At 38.9% G+C, this 20797-nt stretch overlaps 1 protein-coding gene and 1 long non-coding RNA gene across 4 annotated transcripts in view; one reads left to right on the forward strand and one right to left on the reverse strand.

Moving 5' to 3' along the window:
• The window catches only part of EIF2A (eukaryotic translation initiation factor 2A), a 32356-nt gene that overhangs the window by 6982 nt on the left and 4577 nt on the right, over positions 1 to 20797 (reverse strand). For 2 of the 3 annotated variants that reach the window (XM_007057378.4, XM_037909129.2), the window contains exons 2-10: positions 15755 to 15824; positions 15268 to 15342; positions 13656 to 13774; positions 9772 to 9871; positions 9294 to 9376; positions 6953 to 7026; positions 6677 to 6821; positions 3900 to 4016; positions 171 to 742 (exon numbers count right to left, since the gene is read on the reverse strand). In XM_007057378.4, coding sequence (XP_007057440.2) covers positions 171 to 742; positions 3900 to 4016; positions 6677 to 6821; positions 6953 to 7026; positions 9294 to 9376; positions 9772 to 9871; positions 13656 to 13774; positions 15268 to 15342; positions 15755 to 15824 — 1355 coding nt within the window. The other variant, XM_037909130.2, reaches the window with a different exon arrangement.
• Positions 739 to 5481, forward strand: LOC119567083. Its single transcript, XR_005226798.1, has 4 exons — positions 739 to 1384; positions 3137 to 3196; positions 4271 to 4344; positions 5184 to 5481. It is a non-coding gene; the product is annotated as an uncharacterized LOC119567083 (long non-coding RNA).

A 20797-nucleotide genomic window follows, 5' to 3' on the forward strand; every position in this document is an offset into this window, starting at 1 on the left:
TAAAAGGCAAATGTTTATTTCTTAAAATACAAAAACAAAAAACAAAACCACCACCCAAGATTGGTGTCATCATTCCCCAACCACTTTCCCAATTAATAAAGTATTTTGCAACCAAATTTCAAGTACAAATGAAATGATGGGCCAACATAATTGAGATGAAGTTTACTTACCAGCTTGGAACTGGTTATAGGCTTGTTTCTCAAAGCTGGTGGTCTATAAGCTTGGGCAACCTTTAGCTCAGCACTTGGCAGTTCACTTGGAACTGCCTGGTAAGTTACTGCTTTTGCTGGAAATGTTCCATCTAAAAATGGCTGCCAGGAAACTTGCCATATTTCTGCATTCGGTGAGACTTCACATTGGTGTAGAACAGAGCCAGTATAATGCCAGATCTTGTACCCATTACCAACTCGTAGCCTTGGAGCACACGTAGCAGTTACAAAATGTTCCCCATCAGGGCACCAAGCAAAATATGTAGAATCTGATGCCAGTGGCTTGGAAATAAGTTTGTAGTTTTTTACATCCCATACTTCCATCTGTCCTCTGAGATTTCCAAATCCTGCTAGTACTAAGATATGTCCAGGGGAGCTGTAGTAGGCAGCATTACGAGGGCCAGTTCCAAAATCAAACAAAGGATCACATTTCAGATTGAAAACAGTTGCCTTCGCAGGCATAAAACCATACACAGCACAAAACTCTGTGGAATTGGGATTCCATACTACATCATAAATGGGACCATTTTTTGCTAAAGAAAGAAAAACACATATAAACTAAGATTATGAAATCGTATCATTTACATTTGTCTGGATAAAAAACAAAAACAAAAAACATGATTACAAAGCTTTCCTGAAGTCCAGTCATTCACAATTCCAGAAAAACTAACTTTTGGTAACTTTTTTTGGTTTTGGTAGAAATTAATATTGCAAACCAATGTCTTATGTGGTGCAATCTCTAAATAAAACTGAGCATAACCAACACCCCCCCTCCCCGCTCACCCAATTGTGAGTTACCTCTCCTTCACTGGTCAGCATCACCACTTCTATAGTAAGAATAGTTTTTTGTGTGGAAAAATCCTTTTTGTCTCAATATTCAAATATGATAGCTCAGAACCTTCCAAAACTAGCAGCAGTGGCCCACTGGAAACCTACAAATATCCTCTTTCACAGTTGTACAAAACTCCTGTTTCTACGCCTACATAGTTGTGAAATACTGGACTTTAATTTGTCACCAGACTAGGAATGAGTATTGCTCAACCTGAACCTCTTACCAGTGACATTCTTTTAATGGAGTAAGTGGGAGTGCCATCTTGTTCAGGACACCCAAAACTGAGCCACTGCGTTACTCTTCTGTCTTAGCAAGAGGAGACACACTTTAAACCACAATATCAGTGAGTATCCCTAATTCCTCATATAGTGTTAATACATATATTTCACAATGATATTAATCACCAGTGTCTCACCAGCTTTTATAAAAGACCTTACTCAATACTTTTACAATACACTAATACTATATACCAGGGACTGACAACCTTTGGCATGTGGCCCGTCAGGAAAATCCGCTGACAGGCTGGGCCGGTTTGTTTACCTGCAGCATCCGCAGGTTCGGCTGATCGCAGCTCCCACTGGCTGCAGTTCGCCGTTCCAGGCCAACGGGGGCTGTGGGAAGCGGCGACCAGCAGATCCGTTGGCCCACACCGCTTCCCGGGGCCCCCATTGACCTGAACTAGCGAACCGTGGCCAGTGGCAGCTGCGATCGGTTAAACCTGAGGACGCTGCAGGAAAACAAACTGTCCCAGCCTGCCAACGGATTTCCCTGACAGGCCGCATGCCAAAGGTTGCTGATCCCCGCTATATACAATCAGTTGATTTAATTGCTTATTCTTGGGATTCAGACCCCTTCTTCTCCCCTATGGGTGTCTGGACCCTGATAATCACGAGGGAAGAACAGAAAACATTTCTGTTGCATATTTATTAAAAAATGGGGGCTGTCTGAAGCTGCTCAGGCATTTGGAACAATAGACTAAGTTATGGGGGGATGGATTAGTGGCCACAGTGCAAGTGAGGTGCTCAGTGATTAATGAAAAATGTGATTCATTACATAGTTGTAAAAATCATCACATGGTTATCACTGCCACATGTGGTATATATAGACATCTTTACCTATAAACTTGTACAACGTAAACTGCATTTCTAGTGCTTAAAGTAATGACTCTTAAAATAAAATGTTGACCCAGTATATCTAAAGAGCTTCAACCACTGATTCCTGTAGCTATTTTTTTTTCCATGCACACTGGAAATAGTTGTTGCAGTAACCAATTTTATAAACAAAGCAAGTCATACTTCATTTTTCCCTCCAAAGAGAATACCTACATTACGATTATTAACTACAAAGCTTCATTTAAAAAAATATATTTGAAATATGGGGGCACACTAAGGCATCTGAAATGTAAATATCAGTTGGCAAAGAGGGTATTAAGAAACACAAGCACAAGCCCTAACTGCACCAGTGAAATAGACAAGAAAGCAGGGAACCTACCAGCCTGATTCACCCTGCTGTCACCCCAGGGCAGGTTGGAGGCTCCTTCTGGGTGCAGAGCTCCCTGCTGGAAATGGGCAGCTGGGCTCCCGGTGGGGAGCGGAGAGCCTGGTGGGCAGCGGAGAGCCCAGGGGAGGAGGGCAACCAGGCTCGCAGTGGGGAGCTGTGCATGGACCTGAGAGCCTGAGCTCTCAGCCCCCCACACTGCCTCTCTTAAGTTGGCAGAAGTGCTCCTCGTGAGGACGCACACCACTGACAGGAGAAGGGTAGTGTAGACATGAACCACTGCAGTAATTACTGTAAGTCGACCTCACATAGGTCGACTTAAGTTTGTAGCGTAGACAGGCCTTCAGCCTCCCAACACTCTTGACACACAACAGTCTTTAACAGTGCAAAACAAGCCTAACCACAGTTAAGGGAAAAAAGGGAAGAAAACCATTACAGAGGAAATTTTAGGTAAACAGATTAGTGGTTTTGGTATTGAACCAGGGTACTGGGATTAAACACCCTTATTTTTACAAAAAAAGTATCAGTTTTAAATCTCTCAGTGTTGCCAACTCTCATGATTTTGTCATGAGTCTCATGATAATTGTTTTCCTTAAAGCCCCAGCTCCTGGAGTCAAGTGGATGTGTGATAATTTCAGCCTTCATTCTTAAAGAAAAAGTAAGTTTCTAGCCCCCATGGCTGTGGAGAAAGCTTCAAAATGTGACCCCAGTGCACTCAAAAGGCTCAAAAAGCAGAAGACACATACAAAGAACACCAAATCTATCATTTTTACATAATCTCATGATTTTTGGTGAGCCTGACTCATGATTTTTGAACTTTTGGGGCTGGCAATACGGTCTCATCCAAAAGTTTTAGTGATTTTTCCTCCTTTTTGTTTTTCAATGCTTCTTTTCACAGTACATAGGGGATATGATTAGTTTGTATGTGTGCCCTTGTGGAGGGCGAGGCAGTATTAACAGTCTTATGCTTATTATGGAATGTCCTCGAAAAGAGGCGGGGCCTCCTCATGTGGGATGCTTTCATGCTTTGGCTGAACTTCAGGATAGCAAAGCATATGCCACCAAGCATGATTCAATTGAACAGTTTTTCAAGTTTCAAGAAGTGGAAGTGGAATTTTAAGTGTTTTTATTTTGAACAGTCCATCACTATTATTAAACAGAAAGGGGAGAGGTCATAGAAACTCTTATCGTGTGAGGTAACAAAATTCACTACCTTAATATCTGTTTAGTGCAGAAACATATTTGAATGACAAACAGTATTTCACTGTTTTCACCGAAACTGTAAGATTTTTAGCATACATTAAGTACAATTCCCAATAACAAATGACATAACACTATGTAAATGTCCAAAAGCCACTTACGTAGTTGTACAACAGCACTTTCTCCATTTGTTGCAATGTAGTGCAGCGTTTGTTCTCCATAATATGAAGCTCCTGTTTTATCAACTTCTGTACTAGCTATTACTAGCACAGCCGTAGCTATTAGGGTACAAAACATAGTAAGTTTTTTTAAACATGCAAACCACCTAGTAATCCTGAGACTCTACATTTTAGTCTCCACTAACAGAAACTACCATATACACAGAGAAAGAATTTTAAGTTTGGCCAGTTGTGAAATCAATAATTAAGATTATACGGACACTTTCTTTAATGATGCTTTATCACATGCTCAGAACTTTCTATCATCTTCTCCTTTTCAATTAAAATGTTCCTTTCTTGATTTTATCCCAAAGATGATCTTTTTTCATTTAAAGAGGATGGAGGAAGTGTGAGCAAAACCCATTCACTCATTTTGAATTATTCAAAGGTAAGCGTTTTTTTTAAGTGGTGTGAAGAGTTTTTTATTTATATGCATAACACTAACATAACTATATTAAGCTATCCACTTGACCAAGACTAACTGTCAGCTAGCATCCAGGCCAGTTTACCAACAAAACAAAACAATTTTGCACATTAATAGCTTTTGTACGTATATTTATTTCGCTTACACACACACAAATAGCATATAAGCAAATATATAAGTATATAATATAAACATTGCCTTCTGTTCACATGTATATGTAATAATTGGTGGTTAGTATAAAAGTTTTACCAACATGACTTTGAAATGACCATCATTATTCATGAGTGGTAAAGCACAAAGTGGACTATGTAGTTCATCTCAAATGTGATGTGTTTTTATGTAATTACATTTTGCAGTTTCACAAATCTAAGTGTCTAAACACAGTGGAATTGTATACATTACACACAAAAGCACACACAATACATATTATATATAAAATGAATTTTCCACATTATTAGGCGGTATCTGTGTTCATGGACTGGAAGTATGTATTAATAAGGTTTCATTAGTTATGTAAATGTGTGTCTGTGCTGTTTCAGTCTGTTGTTCGCTAGTTTTCTAGATTTTTTGACTAAACAAATGAGAGAGTACAGAAAGTAGTGTTTTAATCCCTCTTTATAAAATTTATGGAAATTATAAATAAACATATGCTCCCACGTATACACGCAAAAGTCATGAAATGTATGTTCAGATTCTTGTAGTAACTTGAATTTGCTCACATCACACATATATGGAATATTTCAGATTATTAGTTATGATGTTAAATATACAACTGAATATAATGGGCCTGCTTCTACTCTCAGCTATTCGCAGATGATTCCAACGGACTTCAATGGGAGTTGTGTGGAAAAAGGTAGGACAAAACTAGGTCATAAAGAGTATGTAGAATGGGGATTACCACACATTTTATGTAGCAATGCAAATGTATGTGGCATTTTACAAAAGAAAGTAAGGCATGTTCCTTGTCTCAAACAGATTACCCTTCCCCTTATATTTATGACAAGACTGTAAACACCTTTAAAATCCCTCCTGGCCAGAGGAAAAACCCTTTCATCTGTAAAGGGTTAAGAAGCTAGGATAATCTCACTGGCACATGACCAAAATGACCAATGAGGAGACAAGACACTTTCAAAAGCTGGGGGGAGGGAGAAACGAAGCCTCTTTCTCTCTGTCCGTGTGATGCTTTTGCCAGAACAGAACAGGAATGGAGTCTTAGAACTTAGTAAGTAATCTGCATTAGATTCTGTTTTCTTTAAATGGCTGAGAAAATAAACTGTGCTGAATGGAATGTAGATTCCTGGTTTTGTGTCTTTTTGTAACTTAAGGTTTTGCCTAGAAGGATTCTCTATGTTTTGAATCTAATTACCCTGTAAGGTATTTACCATCCTGATTTTACAGAGGTGATTCTTTTACTTTTTCTTCTATTAAAATTCTTTTAAGAATCTGATTGCTTTTTCATTGTTCTTAAGATCCAAGGGTTTGGTCTGTGTTCACCTATGCAAATTGGTGAGGATTTTTATCAAACCTTCCCCAGGAAAGGGGGTGTAGGGTTTGGGAGGATTTTGGGGGGAAAGACGTTTCCAAATGGGCTCTTTCCCGGTTATATATCTGTTAGACGTTTGGTGGTGGCAGCGATAAAGTACAAGGGCAAAAGGTAAAATAGTTTGTATCTTGGGGAAGTTTTAACTTAAGCTGGTAAAAATAAGCTTAGGAGGTTTTCATGCAGGTCCCCACATCTGTACCCTAGAGTTCAGAGTGGGGAAGGAACCTTGACAAGTCTAAGGAACACATGACACCAGTTCAGGTACAGGAAGGATGAAGAAGCAGGATTTCTGGATGAAATGCCTTTTAAAGGAGGACGTGAAAACAGGAGATAGTATGTTCTGTGTCAACAAGAATTAGGAAATGGTGTGGTGGGATTTTCCTTTGGAGGCTGCAGTTTAACTATAACCAATTTTCTAGTCCTACACAGAGATACAGGGCAGCATGAAAGAGCATGCAAAGAGGAGAATGGAAGAAGAAATTATAGGGTTCAGGGGAAAGAAAGGTATGCAAGGAGTTGAGGGAGCAAGATGTTTAAGAGGAAATGAGAGCAGATATAGATGGGGACAAGATTATGAAGGACAATGTGGCAAGTTATGAGAACTTTAGTGTTTAAAATTATAACATTAATGTTGCATTAACACAAGTTTTTTGTCTTTGCATTTGATGAATACAAAAACAAAAGCAAGCAAAATAACCACACCTTGAAGTTAGTGAATATAAATATAAGAGATTAAATTAATAGCTGCTGTACCTTTGTTATTCCAGAGCATTGTCGCCTTGTCAGCTTTAAAGAAACTTTTATTGGCCAATGCAGACTGAGAGCCACCAAAGTTAGGGTACTGATACAGCCTTACAAACGAGGGTGCACCCTTGCTTCCAGGAACATAAACAGAAACCTAAATCAACACCAATATATTAAATTAGTGATACATTGTTCTTAGGAGCACAAAGGCAGAGAAATACAATGATTTCTAAAGGAATTAAAGAAAACCAAAATATATGAATTGTGAACAAACATTATAGGTACCTTGCTTGGCTGTGGTCCTGGTGATAACACAAAATCGTTAACTTTTTGCAAATGAAGTTTATTTGCAATAGTATCTGCAAAATCACAATTACGGTCAGGTTAATGACAAAACACTTAACTCACACTACTTAATGTACTTTTATATTATACCATTTTATGAGTGTACCCCACTGATAATACACAAGGAACGATGTACTTAACCATAAAAAGATTCTTTACTTGGCAAAAGCAGCATGATAACCACTTTTGATTATGTAGTCTCTCAGACTTGAAGTTTTTGCTAGATTTATTTCTCTTTATGATCACAGGTATGACAATTATAGGGTATGAAATGTCTCCCTCAAACTTTGAACCCACTTATACCAGCCTAGGGTTTTAAACGTTCTACAAACCTTGGAGGAGAAGTTCACACAGCAAGAAAGTCTTTGAACCCCACATGAACATACTTCATGTTCCACAATCAAAGTAAGTGGCACAGCCACCCACCTTAACTACGCTGTCTTCAGAGGAAGCGCAGCCACTCCCACACATCCTGCTCCATTCTGTACAGTCTCCCCTCCTTGGATCTTTGGGGATGGGACACAGGTGATTGCTCCCCACAGCACGTTCTCTGAAAGGCCTGCTGTGAGTTGATCACTCCCCTACACATAAGAATTTTCTCTGGAAGTGAATCTGCACTCGGTGCCAGTTCCCTCGCAGTAAGGCAGTGGGACGAGAGTCTCATTTGAGCAGCTATCAGAGTGAGCTTAGTGGCAGAAGTGACAAATGATCCCACACCTTAATAGATACACCTCATATTTCCCTACCAAGTGATAGGGGAGTTCCTTAGCTACCACACTAGGAATTATGGAGAACTTCTGCGTAAGCTAAGTCTGGAAGTCATTGCCTTGTTCCTGGTACTATAGCTTTTGGGAGGGGTGAGATGGCACCTAACATACCTTTGAACACCCTGACTGATTTGTGCGGTCAGTGGACTGCCAACACCATAAAACCTCTGTGTGTGTGGGGAGCGGGGAAGGAGTATGGGGGAGAGAGAAAGGAACACCTAGCACCCTCCTTAGGGGGTGGCCAATAGGCAGTACAGCAGAAGTGGCCACGGTATCATGGAATTCTCTCTTGGCAGCTGGGGCTTAATTAATGTAGGTTTTCTACACCTCTCAAACAAACTTCACGGTTCAGTTCATGAATCACCCCATTGCTAAGTAAACCCAGCAGGATTTTACACAGCCTAATAATAATCCATGTTAAATAAAAAGCTTAAAGGGTGTCTGCTCTCATAGCAGTCTCATCTCTATCTACAACAGATCATAAATGGGAAAGAACAAGAGCGCAATATAGGAAATCCCACCTGATGAGAACACAGATTTTTCCCAGGATAACCCCTGAACACCTCCCCTTTGATAAGCATTATGGAAGGTTTCTTCCACCTGGGAAGAATGGTGAAAAGCCTCCTCCCAGAACACCACTATTACTACTCCATAAACCAGTCACCAAATTATGGGGGCAGGGGGACGAGGGAGACACACATGACTTTCACCCTAATCTTCCTTCTCCAACAAGCATGGAGCCAGAGACATCTCATGTCTCTATATCTCCAAGTTCCATGAGCTTCAGAAGAAACTGCCCCTGAATCCTAAAGCCATGTCTCCCATAAGGCAGTGTGTTACACCATTAGCCCCCAAACAACTTGTGCGTCATCTACGTTTTTTCTTTTTCTCTGAATTCCTCCGTTCTACTTTCACTGTTCTCTTGTCTTCTCTTTCCCTGGCGTTCCTTTTGTTCTCTTCCATTTTCAACATTCTGTATCTCCAAACTGTCCTGGCTTCCTTCCTCCTCATCTGCTTCCCTCTGCCTCAGCTTGTTCTCTTTACTTCCAAAATACCTTTGGTTAATGCTGAACTACTCTGGAAAATATCCTGGCTCCATAGTAATGTTGTTACCGTAAGCGTCAATCTTCTCGTGGCTCTTTGGAAACCGAAAGAGATAAGCTGAGCACAACCCACAGAAAAAATCATGTTCTATACTGACACACATCCTTTGAACTCCCACTGGGCATATATCAATGCAGAATTGGCCCTCTTTATCTAAAATGGGGAACTGTCTCACATTACACAGGGGCAGTTGAGAAAGTAGAAAACAAAAAATGTCAATGTGCTGAAAATATGCTAGGACTTCACAAGATCTTATTTTTTCTGGGTACCAAAATAAAAGAGGATTTAAGCAATATTTCAGATAAAGCCAACAACATGAAAAAAATCAGAAAAATGCAAAAAGAGTGAAGATAGGCAAAAGAGACATATCTAGAATGCAATGAAGCCAAATCTTAGAAATGTTTGCATACCAAAGTTGTTGTTTTCAAAGAAGTGCACTTCATTATTTACGATCCTAGCAGATATACTTTCGTCATCTGCCCAGCAAGGACACCTAAGATTAAAAAAAAAAAAAAAAAAGACAATATAAAAATTGAAATAGGCAACATTTACTATCTCTATATTTAAAAACTACATTTCATAACTTAAGTTTAGACCAATGCTCACAAAGAGATTCAACACTATTACAAGATTATATGAGGTTAGTGGTAAAAATATCATACAACCAGTTACTAATGGTACTGTTTCCCCCCAGTTGTACAAAATGATAGTGGATTTACTATGTTACAAACTGACTACACATGTGTACAAAGATACTAGTATAGATACTTTCAGTTTGTAGCAGACAATATTTTGAGAACCAACACAATATTAAAATCATACTTTCAAAATCAGGTTTTGAAAACTTCATTTCTCTGTAGATAATTAATACTTGAAAATATTATTTACCAATTCTGCATCTTTTTCTGGATGAAAGACTTTAAACATTTCCCAGTTTTCACATCATAAAGTTGTAGATTGGGCATGCCTGCTGTGCCATCTTTAGCAGCTGTAATAAAAAAACATAGGTTTGCAGTGGTGGCCCCAGGAGTAAGTTCAGGTCTGCTTCACTCACCATCCTATTCCACCCTAACCGTGGCCTTTCATGATCCTGCAAAGGGCTAAACACCCTTATGAATGTGCAAGCACCTTGCAAGGTCAAGTCCTAAATTTGGCAGATTCTGACAGTATAAGGCTTTCACCTACTCCTTCTTTGGACCAGCTGCTTATTTTATGCAACCACATATCTACTTTCTCTTTAAATCTGGGAGCTATGCTCCCCCAATTTACTGGATCTACCTTGCACTAGTGAAGCATCCAGCATTCTTCAATGCTGTGATATTCCTGATCAGTGCCTTGTAGTTAATTATCCAAATTTATGTTTTGTTATTTGCTAAGATGTTCAAATGACTATGTCACTTCCTTTCCATTTATCAGCAAACCACAAGTTAGATTTGCTGAATGAATTAATTTTTTATTGTATTAGCCATCTGCAACATTAAAAAGTATTTATTGCAGAAATGATTTTCTGTTATCAGCAACGGTTCCTGATTCTTCCTCCTAATTTCCAGTCTCTAAACTATTTTCCCATTCTTCATTCTGTGGTTCCTTTAGCTTCCTAGGATGCCGTGAGCTACATTAACAGTCTCCCCCAGCATAGCCTCTAGCAGGTTTCCCCACAGAAGATTTTTTTTTATATCCAAAATTGTTACCACAGTAGTAAATTATTTGACCATTAATAATACTACTTTGCACTTGAATTGCACTTTACCTTTTAACAGTGCAACTCAAACACTAACCAAGTTAATTTTCATCTCTGGGAGGTAGCGAGGCACTACTATTCAAATATAGTACTATTCTACAAACTAAATAGCCTCTACTTACTAATCAGATCAGCTCCCTGTGTGCATTCAGACTCCCATCCACTGAGTTGAATAACTAAAGTAACTTTTCACTCCTGTTAGCCATGCAGAGCCAATATAGCTGAGAAAAAATGAAGCGGAGTCCATTCCATTCTGTCATGCATCAACAGAACTGATAACTGGGTTCCAGTCAATTACACCTGTGTAACCAGATTGTCACCTATGAACCTGTTCTTCCACTTAGGGCATAATCTGAAGACTATTTGGCTGCAAAAGTGTAATTAAGGGTGTGATGTTGCACCACATAATGCTCTATAGAAATATGCTTATGAGTGTAAATATAACATAACTGGAATGAGTTTTATGCTAGATATGCCAAGTTACATATCTCTACAAAGGTTTTTTACCCACAAAAGCTTATGCTCAAATAAATCTGTTAGTTTTTAAGGTGCCACCGGACTCCTTGTTGATTTAATCTCATTAGACTGACCTCACACTTGGTAAAGCAACCCCCATCCTTTCACGTATTTATACCTGCTCCTGTATTTTCACTCCATGCATCTGATGAAGTAGATTCTAACCCACGAAACCTTATGCCCAAATAAATTTGTTAGTCTCTAAGGTGCCACAAGGACTCCTCATTATTTTTGGTGATACAGACTAACACGGCTACCGCTCTGAAACCAATCCACATCTGAGCTTTCCTGGGAATGTGGCCTGGCTTGTAAGGAACTGAGTCATGCATGGACATGTGACTTGCCCATGTGACTCCAAAATTCCATCTTGGACCTGGATTCTCCATGGGAGAGGAGAAGGGGGTTTCCACCCACAAGAGGAAGTCTATTTAAGCCCCTGAAAATTCTAAATTATATCCCTTGCAATTCTGCTTCAGGTAAATGGCACTGCAAATAGCCTCTCCACCCCCAAAGGAGCTTATCTGAAAGAAACTGGAACAAAGGACAGTAACCACAGGGATGTGAATGATTGCTGGACCCAGACTAGAAGGCGACCATTCTGTAAAAGAAGCTAATTGGAACATCTCTGAGGGTGAGATTTCATCTGTAATCATTTTCCTATACTATTAGGCTTAGACTTGTGTGTTTTATTTTATTTTGCTTGGTAATTCACTTTGTTCTGTCTGTTATTACTTGGAACCACTTAAATCCTACTTTTTGTATTTAATAAAATCACTTTTTACTTAATACATACTGTGGATTAATTAATAATATCAGGGGGGCAAACAGCTGTGCATCTCTCTCTATCAGTACTCTAGAGAGTGAACAATTTATGAAAACAGATTTATTTGGGGTTTGGACCCCATTGGGAGCTGGGCATCTGAGTGGTGGAGACAGGAACACTTCTTAAGCTGTTTTCAGTTAAGCTTATACCTTTTGGGGGACGTTGTTCAGACCTGGGTTTGTGTTTGTAGCAGGCTAGCGTGTCTGGCTCGAACCAGGCAGGCCACTGAAGTCCCAAGCTGTCAGGGAAAATGGGCTCAGAGGTAGTCTCAGCACATCAGGTGGCAGTTCCCAAGGGGTTTTCTGTGATTCAAGCCATCACAAAAAGGACTAATTTGGATTGCACAACTTTTATGCACAAAAAAGAATGAATCCAGCGTGACAGAGTTCAGTTTTCCAGACTAGCTTTGGTGGTTAGTTGTTTTTTTTCCCCCTAAGCATGTCTGATATGGAAATCATATGGGACAATAAACATGAACCCTCACAATAACATTTTTAAAGAGTCCATTTTCAGAGTAGAGTCAGGTTTAAGGAGTAGACTTCCCAAAGGCAATACAGGAAGTCAACAGCAAAGCCCAAACTGACTAGAACTCTGAAGTTCCTGGTTTCTCCTCCCTACCCTATGAGAAAAGGGCACAGGAATAGAGTCACTAACCCTAGGAAAGGTTGGGGTTTTTTTAATACACATTTTACAAATTAAGTCAAGCGCTCAGAAAATCTACCATGTGGGTAAACTGAAAGTAAACGTTTCAAATCCTCTAAGATTTGTTCCCACATGACCACATCCACCCCCATCATCTATCACCTTTGCTTTCAGAGCCATAAACTGTAAACTCTCCATGGACTCATTGCACCATTTCACTCATTATCTATAATACACCTATTGACCTGGCTGTTCACAACAGTCTTTTAACCTTGGCCTTCCTGTTCCCTTCCTGTGACTCTCCACAGTTGGGTCCCACTCTTCGATTTGTTCTGTCACCTAGAACCTCACCCAGCCACTCTTTAAACTCCCATGTTAAAGTCTCAGTTTCTCTTTAGCTTATGATGAACTCTTTCCATAAACGCAGGTTTCAGAGTAGCAGCCGTGTTAGTCTGTATCCGCAAAAAGAAAAGGAGTACTTGTGGCACCTTAGAGACTAACAAATTTGTTAGTCTCTAAGGTGCCACAAGTACTTCTTTTCTCTTTCCATAAACTATCTTATTTGCATGGTTATAAGCTGGTTTGAACTGTATTCTAGGGTGTCCACACATATTCTTGGAGGCATTGATCAGCGCTCACATCTTACTCCCAGGTCAGTACCTGGCCTGGACTGGGAAAGCTAATGACCCAACCAGCAGACCAAATTCAGTGATGAATCCTAGTCACATGCCACCTGAGGCACTTTGCACATACACTAAGATGACACATATTCTCCATGTAGTATTCAGTAATTTTTTTAAAACACAGCATTTGCTCAGCAGATCAGATCACTAGTCCAGTGGCCCATACCTGATGCTTCAGAAGGCATCTTCGCTCTATTATGCACTTAACCATGCACCTGTACATGGAGTAAAACGTTTTTTTTCCCCTATGACATCTTTGGCAAATAGTTATGCAAATCAAAGCAAATCAAGTAATGGCAAGTCTTCATGTTGAATTGAGTTGGTGCACAGTTCTCTCATGCATTTTTACAGATGGTAAAATACTCACTTGTGTAGGCCTGCCACGTTGCCAGGACATTATTCTTTGGTGAGAATTCAAGGCAAACTGCCTTTGGGAGATCAAAAGAGTGCAGTAATTCAGTGCTGGCAACATTCACAATATTTACTCTGGAACCAAGAGAGGTCATTTCAACAAAGCTTGATTAGCCTGGTTAGTCAATAGCCAGTGTCATTTCACATATGTTTGGCTCTTCTAGGTTTCTTCCACATTTGGCTGATGTAACTAAATGCAGGAGGGTTTTTTCCTTTTGTTAAATGTTGATTAAAACAAATTTTAAGACCACATATCCAAGCATACCAAAAAGTAAATTAGTAAGTAAAAATCTCAGGTCAAAAACATGTTACATACTTAGTCTGCAAAAATTTACATTCTAGCTAAAAAAACTGCCACAAAAAACCTCTTACTTATGTTTCTGTAATGTTAAAGTTGAGTTACAAATAGACAGTAGCAAGGAAGAATAGAGTTAGATCTATAAGATACTGCATTTAATTTTTTTTGTAAGTCCAGAGAACACGTACATCACAGTCAAAAAATAACTATAACAAGGTGAGATAACAGCCCTGACATTATACGTTTGTGAAAACTAAAGTTTGATGGTGACCTGCATCATGTGGAATCCAAAGAACAATATACAAATAGATTCACACCCTATCCAACCCACTGCTAGACTCCAGCGACTGGAGTAAGACCTTGCTCCCCACTGTTACATGAACTGCCCCTCTTCCAGTGACGGAACTTTTCCAGCTGACTGAAACAAAGGTCATAGCACAGCGGAGAAAAACCTCAAAATGTTGAGGAACAAAATTGAGCAGAGAACAAAACATTCATCAGCATTAACAGACATTTTGTATTGTCCACTGGCCGGGTAATGAGTAAACAGAGCATTAAGAATCTTAAAATCTCAAAACAGATTCTTGTCTCCTCTTTCCAATCGCTATCAATGGGCCATTACTGCAGAAAGGAATGTTTCTGAGGCATGATTTGTCATAGGAGGGCCCGAATCTGTGTAGTCGATAAATAAGGTGGCCTAAAATCCTCATTTTCCACTGATTTCACTGGGCACATAGGGATTTTGGTACCTAACAGCATCTGGCCTAAAGTGCCAACTTCTTTTTAAACTACCTTGTATTGTACTGAAAATTCCACATTTGGTGGACAATCAAGTAGTTCCAAGCATTCTGAGCACCCAGAATATTTTCAAAATAATAAGACCATATACAATCATTTCCTTCTCTTGTTTTTAAAGAATTTAGCCTAGAAATCATGCTGCAACCCTATTATGCTGAAGGTCCCGGGATGAGTCCCAGAACTGGGAATTGGATATTTTTTACTGGGCAATTTGAACAGAAATAATATCACCCCCTGGTAAAAGGGCATCCAGATTCCATGGTGATGGGTGCCCTATACATGTATGAAATCAATAATAAATAATTCATATGCTAATTTGAAAACAAAACCTACCACTGCAACTGGAGTACAAAAAGTGCCTTTGTAGTGTTTTCATTTATAGCATTTATGTACATTCTACAAAATATATATATATCTCCAGATCTCATAACATCAATTAAAGGAAATCATTCATAATAAAAGCGGCACTGACTTTTCTCCATTGCACCATGCAAAGAGAGCACCATCCTTACTGAAAGCAAAAACTTTGCAGTTTTTCCCGAAGTCCCTAAAAAAACATAACAAATACACATGAATAGTCAAATATATCACACAAAAGAGGTCTCTCATAAAACAAGATGAAAAGCAATGTTACAACCAGTTTCCATGCTGCTTATAGAAATTACTGGGGAGTATTTATGTTATAACAGATATAACAAAATCAGTCTGTGTAATTATACTTACGTGCTCGGATGGGGCAATAGTCAACTAACAAATACAAATATTATTGGTGCGTATACAAATGTAAAGCCCTCAAATATACCAATTTTCTAAGTTATTAACTTAGATTAAAATTAATTCATTATCAGACATTAGCACTCACTTTATGATTTTTTTCCAAATGAAAACTCTAGATGTATATTAAATATTTAGAAAAACAGTTTTATTTTCTGCAAAAGATGGAATGTTTAAAACAGTACCTTTGCAGTGTTGTATTTTCAGTAAAACTAGGTGGTCCAGTCACCATGTAGAATCCTTCAGATCCTCGCACTAGAAAAGAAAAAAGTTAAATAAACTATTACTCACTTTTAATTGGAAAAAGGTCTGGAGCTAGCTAACTTATCAATGTTGAGACTGATATTCCTTTGTTTATGGATCTTAGAGGAGTAGCCAAAATGAAGATTATATTGGAAACTTAATAGTGATCATTATTCAATGTCAAATGGTTTTCTTTTGATTATATAACAAAGCTTGATAACAAAATCTCTTTGCTTATTAATGAAAAGATCAAGCATGCCAAAAATCTATTTCTGAACAAGAAACAGAACAAAAATGAACTGGAAACTATTCTTATCTACAAGAGAAGGGAAATGTTCTTACATGAGGCCCAATTCTGCAAGGGGCAGAGTGCCCTCGACGCCCATCAACCTTCCAGGAAGCACTTAACACTGGGTTCATGACTTTCAATTAACACAAGAGTATCACTATAACATACCTTTACAATGGTATGAAAATGCTGTCCAAATATTCCACAAAGAGAGGATTAAAAGACAAAATACATGATGGGCATATGCTGAATAAAGATGGTGTCAGCAAAGAAAGTCAGGCTGACATGAGACAAGGTTTGGTCCACTGTGAAATCTGAATTTGAAAACTAAACAAAGCAAATAAGAAATAAACATTGGTAGAAAATGGAATGTGAATTCTGCAACGTGCTGCCTTGTTTCAGCTATTATAGCCTGTCAACAAAGTAGAACAGACATCCAGATTCATTCCCAAACTATCCATTAGGAAGGACTTTGTAGTGAATAATAATAATAATAAAAAAAATTCAGATTAGCTTACTTTCCAGAATAATTCCAAATTTGTTACTGAAGTCACAAAACAAATGTAAAGTGACAACACTTAAAGTCAAGTCTGATATCCCATGATATTAGAAATGCATAAGCAGTAGTTAAATATTATGCGTTTTCATAGGATATTAAAGATAGTAGGGGTTTTTTTGGTAAGTGTGGCAACTTTACATTTGTTTTGTGATTTCACCAACAAACGTGGAATTCTGATATTGTCACAGCAGCACATACATAGCATGGGAACGAATTTACACAGACACACCCCTAGGGCCCCGACCATGGGTATTCTTTCTGCTACCCAAGATCCATAAACCGGGAAATCCTGGATGCCCCCATCATCTCAGGCATTGGCACTCTTTCAGCAGGATTATCTGGCTACTTGGACTCTCTCCTCAGACCCTACGCTACCAGCACATCTTCGAGACACCACCAACTTCTTGAGGAAACTACATTGGTGATCTTCCTGAAAAACACCATCCTGGCCACCATGGATGTAGAAGCTCTTTACGCCAACATTCCACAGGAGGATGGCCTACAAGCGATCAGGAACAGTATCCCTGATGAGGCCACGGCACACCTGGTGGCTGAGCTTTGTGACTTTGTCCTCACCCACAACCATTTCAGATTTGGGGACAACTTATATCTTCAAGTCAGCGGCATTGCTGTGGGTACCCGCATGGCCCCACAGTATGCCAACATTTTTATGGCTGAGTCAGAACAACGCTTCCTCAGCTCTCGTCCCCTACAGCCCCTCCTCTACTTGCGCTACATTGATGTCATCATCATCATATGGACCCACAGGAAGGAGGCCCTGAAGAATTCCACCAGGATTTCAACAATTTCCACCCCACCATCAATCTCAGCCTGGACCAGTCCACACAAGAGATCCACTTCCTGGACACTACAGTGCAAATAAGTGATGGTCACATAACCACCACCCTATACCGGAAACCTACTGACCGCTATACTTACCTACATGCCTCCAGCTTCCATCCAGGACACATCACACGATCCACTGTCTACACCCAAGCCCTAAAATACAACCGCATTTCCTCTAATCCCTCAGACAGGGACAAACACCTACAAGAGCTTTATCAGACATTCTTAAAACTACAATACCCACCAGGGGAAGTGAGGAAACAGACTGACAGAGCAAGACGGGTACCCAGAAGTTACCTACTACAGGACATGCCCAACAAGGAAAACAACAGAACACCACTGGCCATCACGTACAGTCCCCAGCTAAAACCTCTCCAGCACATCATCAGCGATCTACAACCTATCCTGGAAAACGATCCCTCACTCTCACAGACCTTGGGAGGCAGGCTAGTCCTCGCTTACAGACAGCCCCCCAACCTGAAGCAAATACTCACCAGCAACTACACACCATACCACAGAAACACTAACCCAGGAACCAATCCCTGTTACAAACCCCGCTGCCTACTCTGTCCCCATATCTACTCTAGCGACACCATCAGAGGACCCAACCACATCAGCCACGCCGTCAGGGGCTCATTCACCTGCACATCTACTAATGTGATATATGCCACCATGTGCCAGCAGTGCTCCTCTGCCATGTACACTGGCCAAACTGGACAGTCTCTATGTAAAAGAATAAATGGACACAAATCAGACATCAGGAATGGTAACATACAAAAGCCGGTAGGAGAACACTTCAATCTCCCTGGACATTCAATAACAGATTTAAAAGTAGCCATCCTTCAACAAAAAAACTTCAAAGACAAACTGCAGAGCTACAACTCATTTGCAAACTTAACACCATTAATTTGGGCTTGAATAGGGTCTGGAGTGGCTGGCTCACTAAAAAAGCAATTTTCCCTCTCTTGGTATTGACACCTCCTCCTCAATTATTGGGAGTGGACCACATCCACCCTGACTGAATTGGCCTTGTCAGCAGTGGTTCTCCACTTGTAAGGTAACTCCCTTCTCTTCACATGCCAGTATATTTAAGCCTGTATCTGTAATTTTCACTCCATGCATCTGAAGAAGTGGGGCTTTTTACCCACGAAAGTTTATGCCCAAATAAATCTGTTAGTCTTTAAGGTGCCACCGGACTCCTTGTTGTTTTTGTGGATACAGACTAACATGGCTACCCCTCTGATACATAGCAGCACAGTTTGGATGATATATTTATTACCTAACTACTATAGCATCCCAAACCCAGAATGTACTAAATGCATAACAGGAAAATAAAGGGGCAGGTCTCTGCCCAGAGAAATATACAATTTGAATAAACTATGTATTGATCTATTTACTATAGATCAGCAGATATACTGACATTATGATCCTTCAGAAGCTTTTGAGAATGCTACATGGATCTTTCTCTCTTTCTTAGAAAAGAATTTAGATCTATAAATTAAAACTTTTAGTCTAGACTTTGCAAATTACACTTGGGCTGGTCTACAATGAACAAGTTTAAAAAAATATAAAAAGAATAATTAAAACATATTCAGCACATCCAGACCTCCTCTAAATACATTCCCTTGAAAAGTTCTTTTCATCGGTTTAAACATTATTTATCTTTTGTAAATGGTTTGTCCCTTTTCAAGTATAGATTATTTCAGATAGACGTTATAGTCTAGCACAGTTTGCAAATTACTACAAGATCAAATCATTGCCAGAGCTATCATGTATAAATGACTTATCATGGCCTTCATAAAAATACCTTGCACTGCACTGCAAGCCCCATATCTTTGTGAACTTCCAAGTTGAAAATAATAAAAAGAATAGCAATCTTCCTCTTGTGGAGATCGAGAGAGCTAGGACAAATATTACCCCAACTCCTTTTTTAAAAAAATTACTGTATATTATTTTGATTATTTTTATAATAATTGAATTTATTCTGAGGAGAAAATAAGATTGTTACTTAATTTTTTAATTCTAAAGGTTAAAGATTAATCATAAAGCAAAGATATTGCCTTAGTATATTCACATGAGTTGGCTACAACAGAATGAACAAAAATGACAAGTTTTGTGTTGCTTTTTAGTAGGGATCAAAACAAAATTTACTATAGGTTATCTGATAAGAGGCCCAATCCTTCTAGCTCTCCATACACTGATTTCAATGGAAGGTCCACATGCAGATGGTTTACAGAAGGGTCTGAAAGAAATATACACGGTAATATCTCTCAAAAGTTGGGAATAAAAAATTAGAATAATGTGTCTATGTCAGATTCTCTCATCAAATTCTAACATAAAAAGTTAAATCTGACCCTGTTCTAAAGGGGAAGTTGACAGCAATGAATTTAAATTAGAAACTAAAAATTGCAGAAAATTGATAAGGGAAGAAAAGAGCACAAGGAGAAACCTATGGCCAGTAAAATTAAAGACAACAAGAACGTGTTTTTGAAGTATATTAGGAACAAAAGGAACCATAATATATAATTTTATTAGTTCTTTACTAGATGGATTTTGTAGAATTGTCAATAATAATGAAGACAAGTCAGAAGTGTTCAATAAATATTTATGCTCAGTATTTGTGAAAAAGACAGATAATGTATTTAACGCATATGATGATGAAATACTTTCTATTCCAACAGTAACTAAGGAGGATGTTAAACAGCCACTGAAGTTAGACACCTTTAAATCATCAGATCAGGATAACTTGCACCCAAGAATTTTCAAAAAATTGGCCGATGAGCTCTCTGAACTGTTAATGTTAATTTTTAATAAGTTTTGGAACACTTGTGATGTTCCAGAAGGACTGGAAGCTAATGTTGTGCCATATTTTAAGAGAGTAAACAGGATGACTTGAGTCACTGTAGGCCTGTCAGTCTGAATCTGATTCTAGGAAAAATAATGGAACAGTTTATATGGGTCTCAATTAATAAAGAATTTAAAGAGGGTATTCAAACTAATGCCAATCAATCTGGATTTATGGAAAATAAATCTGGCAAACTAATTTGATTTTTTTTATGCAATTACAAGTTTGGTTAATAAAGATAATTCTGCTGATGTAATATAAGTAGATTTCTCTAAAACATGAGACTTGGTACTGCCATTTTGATTAGGAAACTAAAGCTAACAAAATCAACATGGCATGTATTAAAGGGATTAAATTAGCTAACTGTAAATGAAAACTCCTGTTCAAGGAGGTTGTTTCCACTGGGATCCCACAGGAATCGTTTCTCAACCCTATGTTATTTAATA

The sequence above is a fragment of the Chelonia mydas genome, chromosome 9 (assembly GCF_015237465.2).
Source record: "Chelonia mydas isolate rCheMyd1 chromosome 9, rCheMyd1.pri.v2, whole genome shotgun sequence".
Classification (NCBI taxonomy): Eukaryota; Metazoa; Chordata; order Testudines; family Cheloniidae; genus Chelonia; species Chelonia mydas.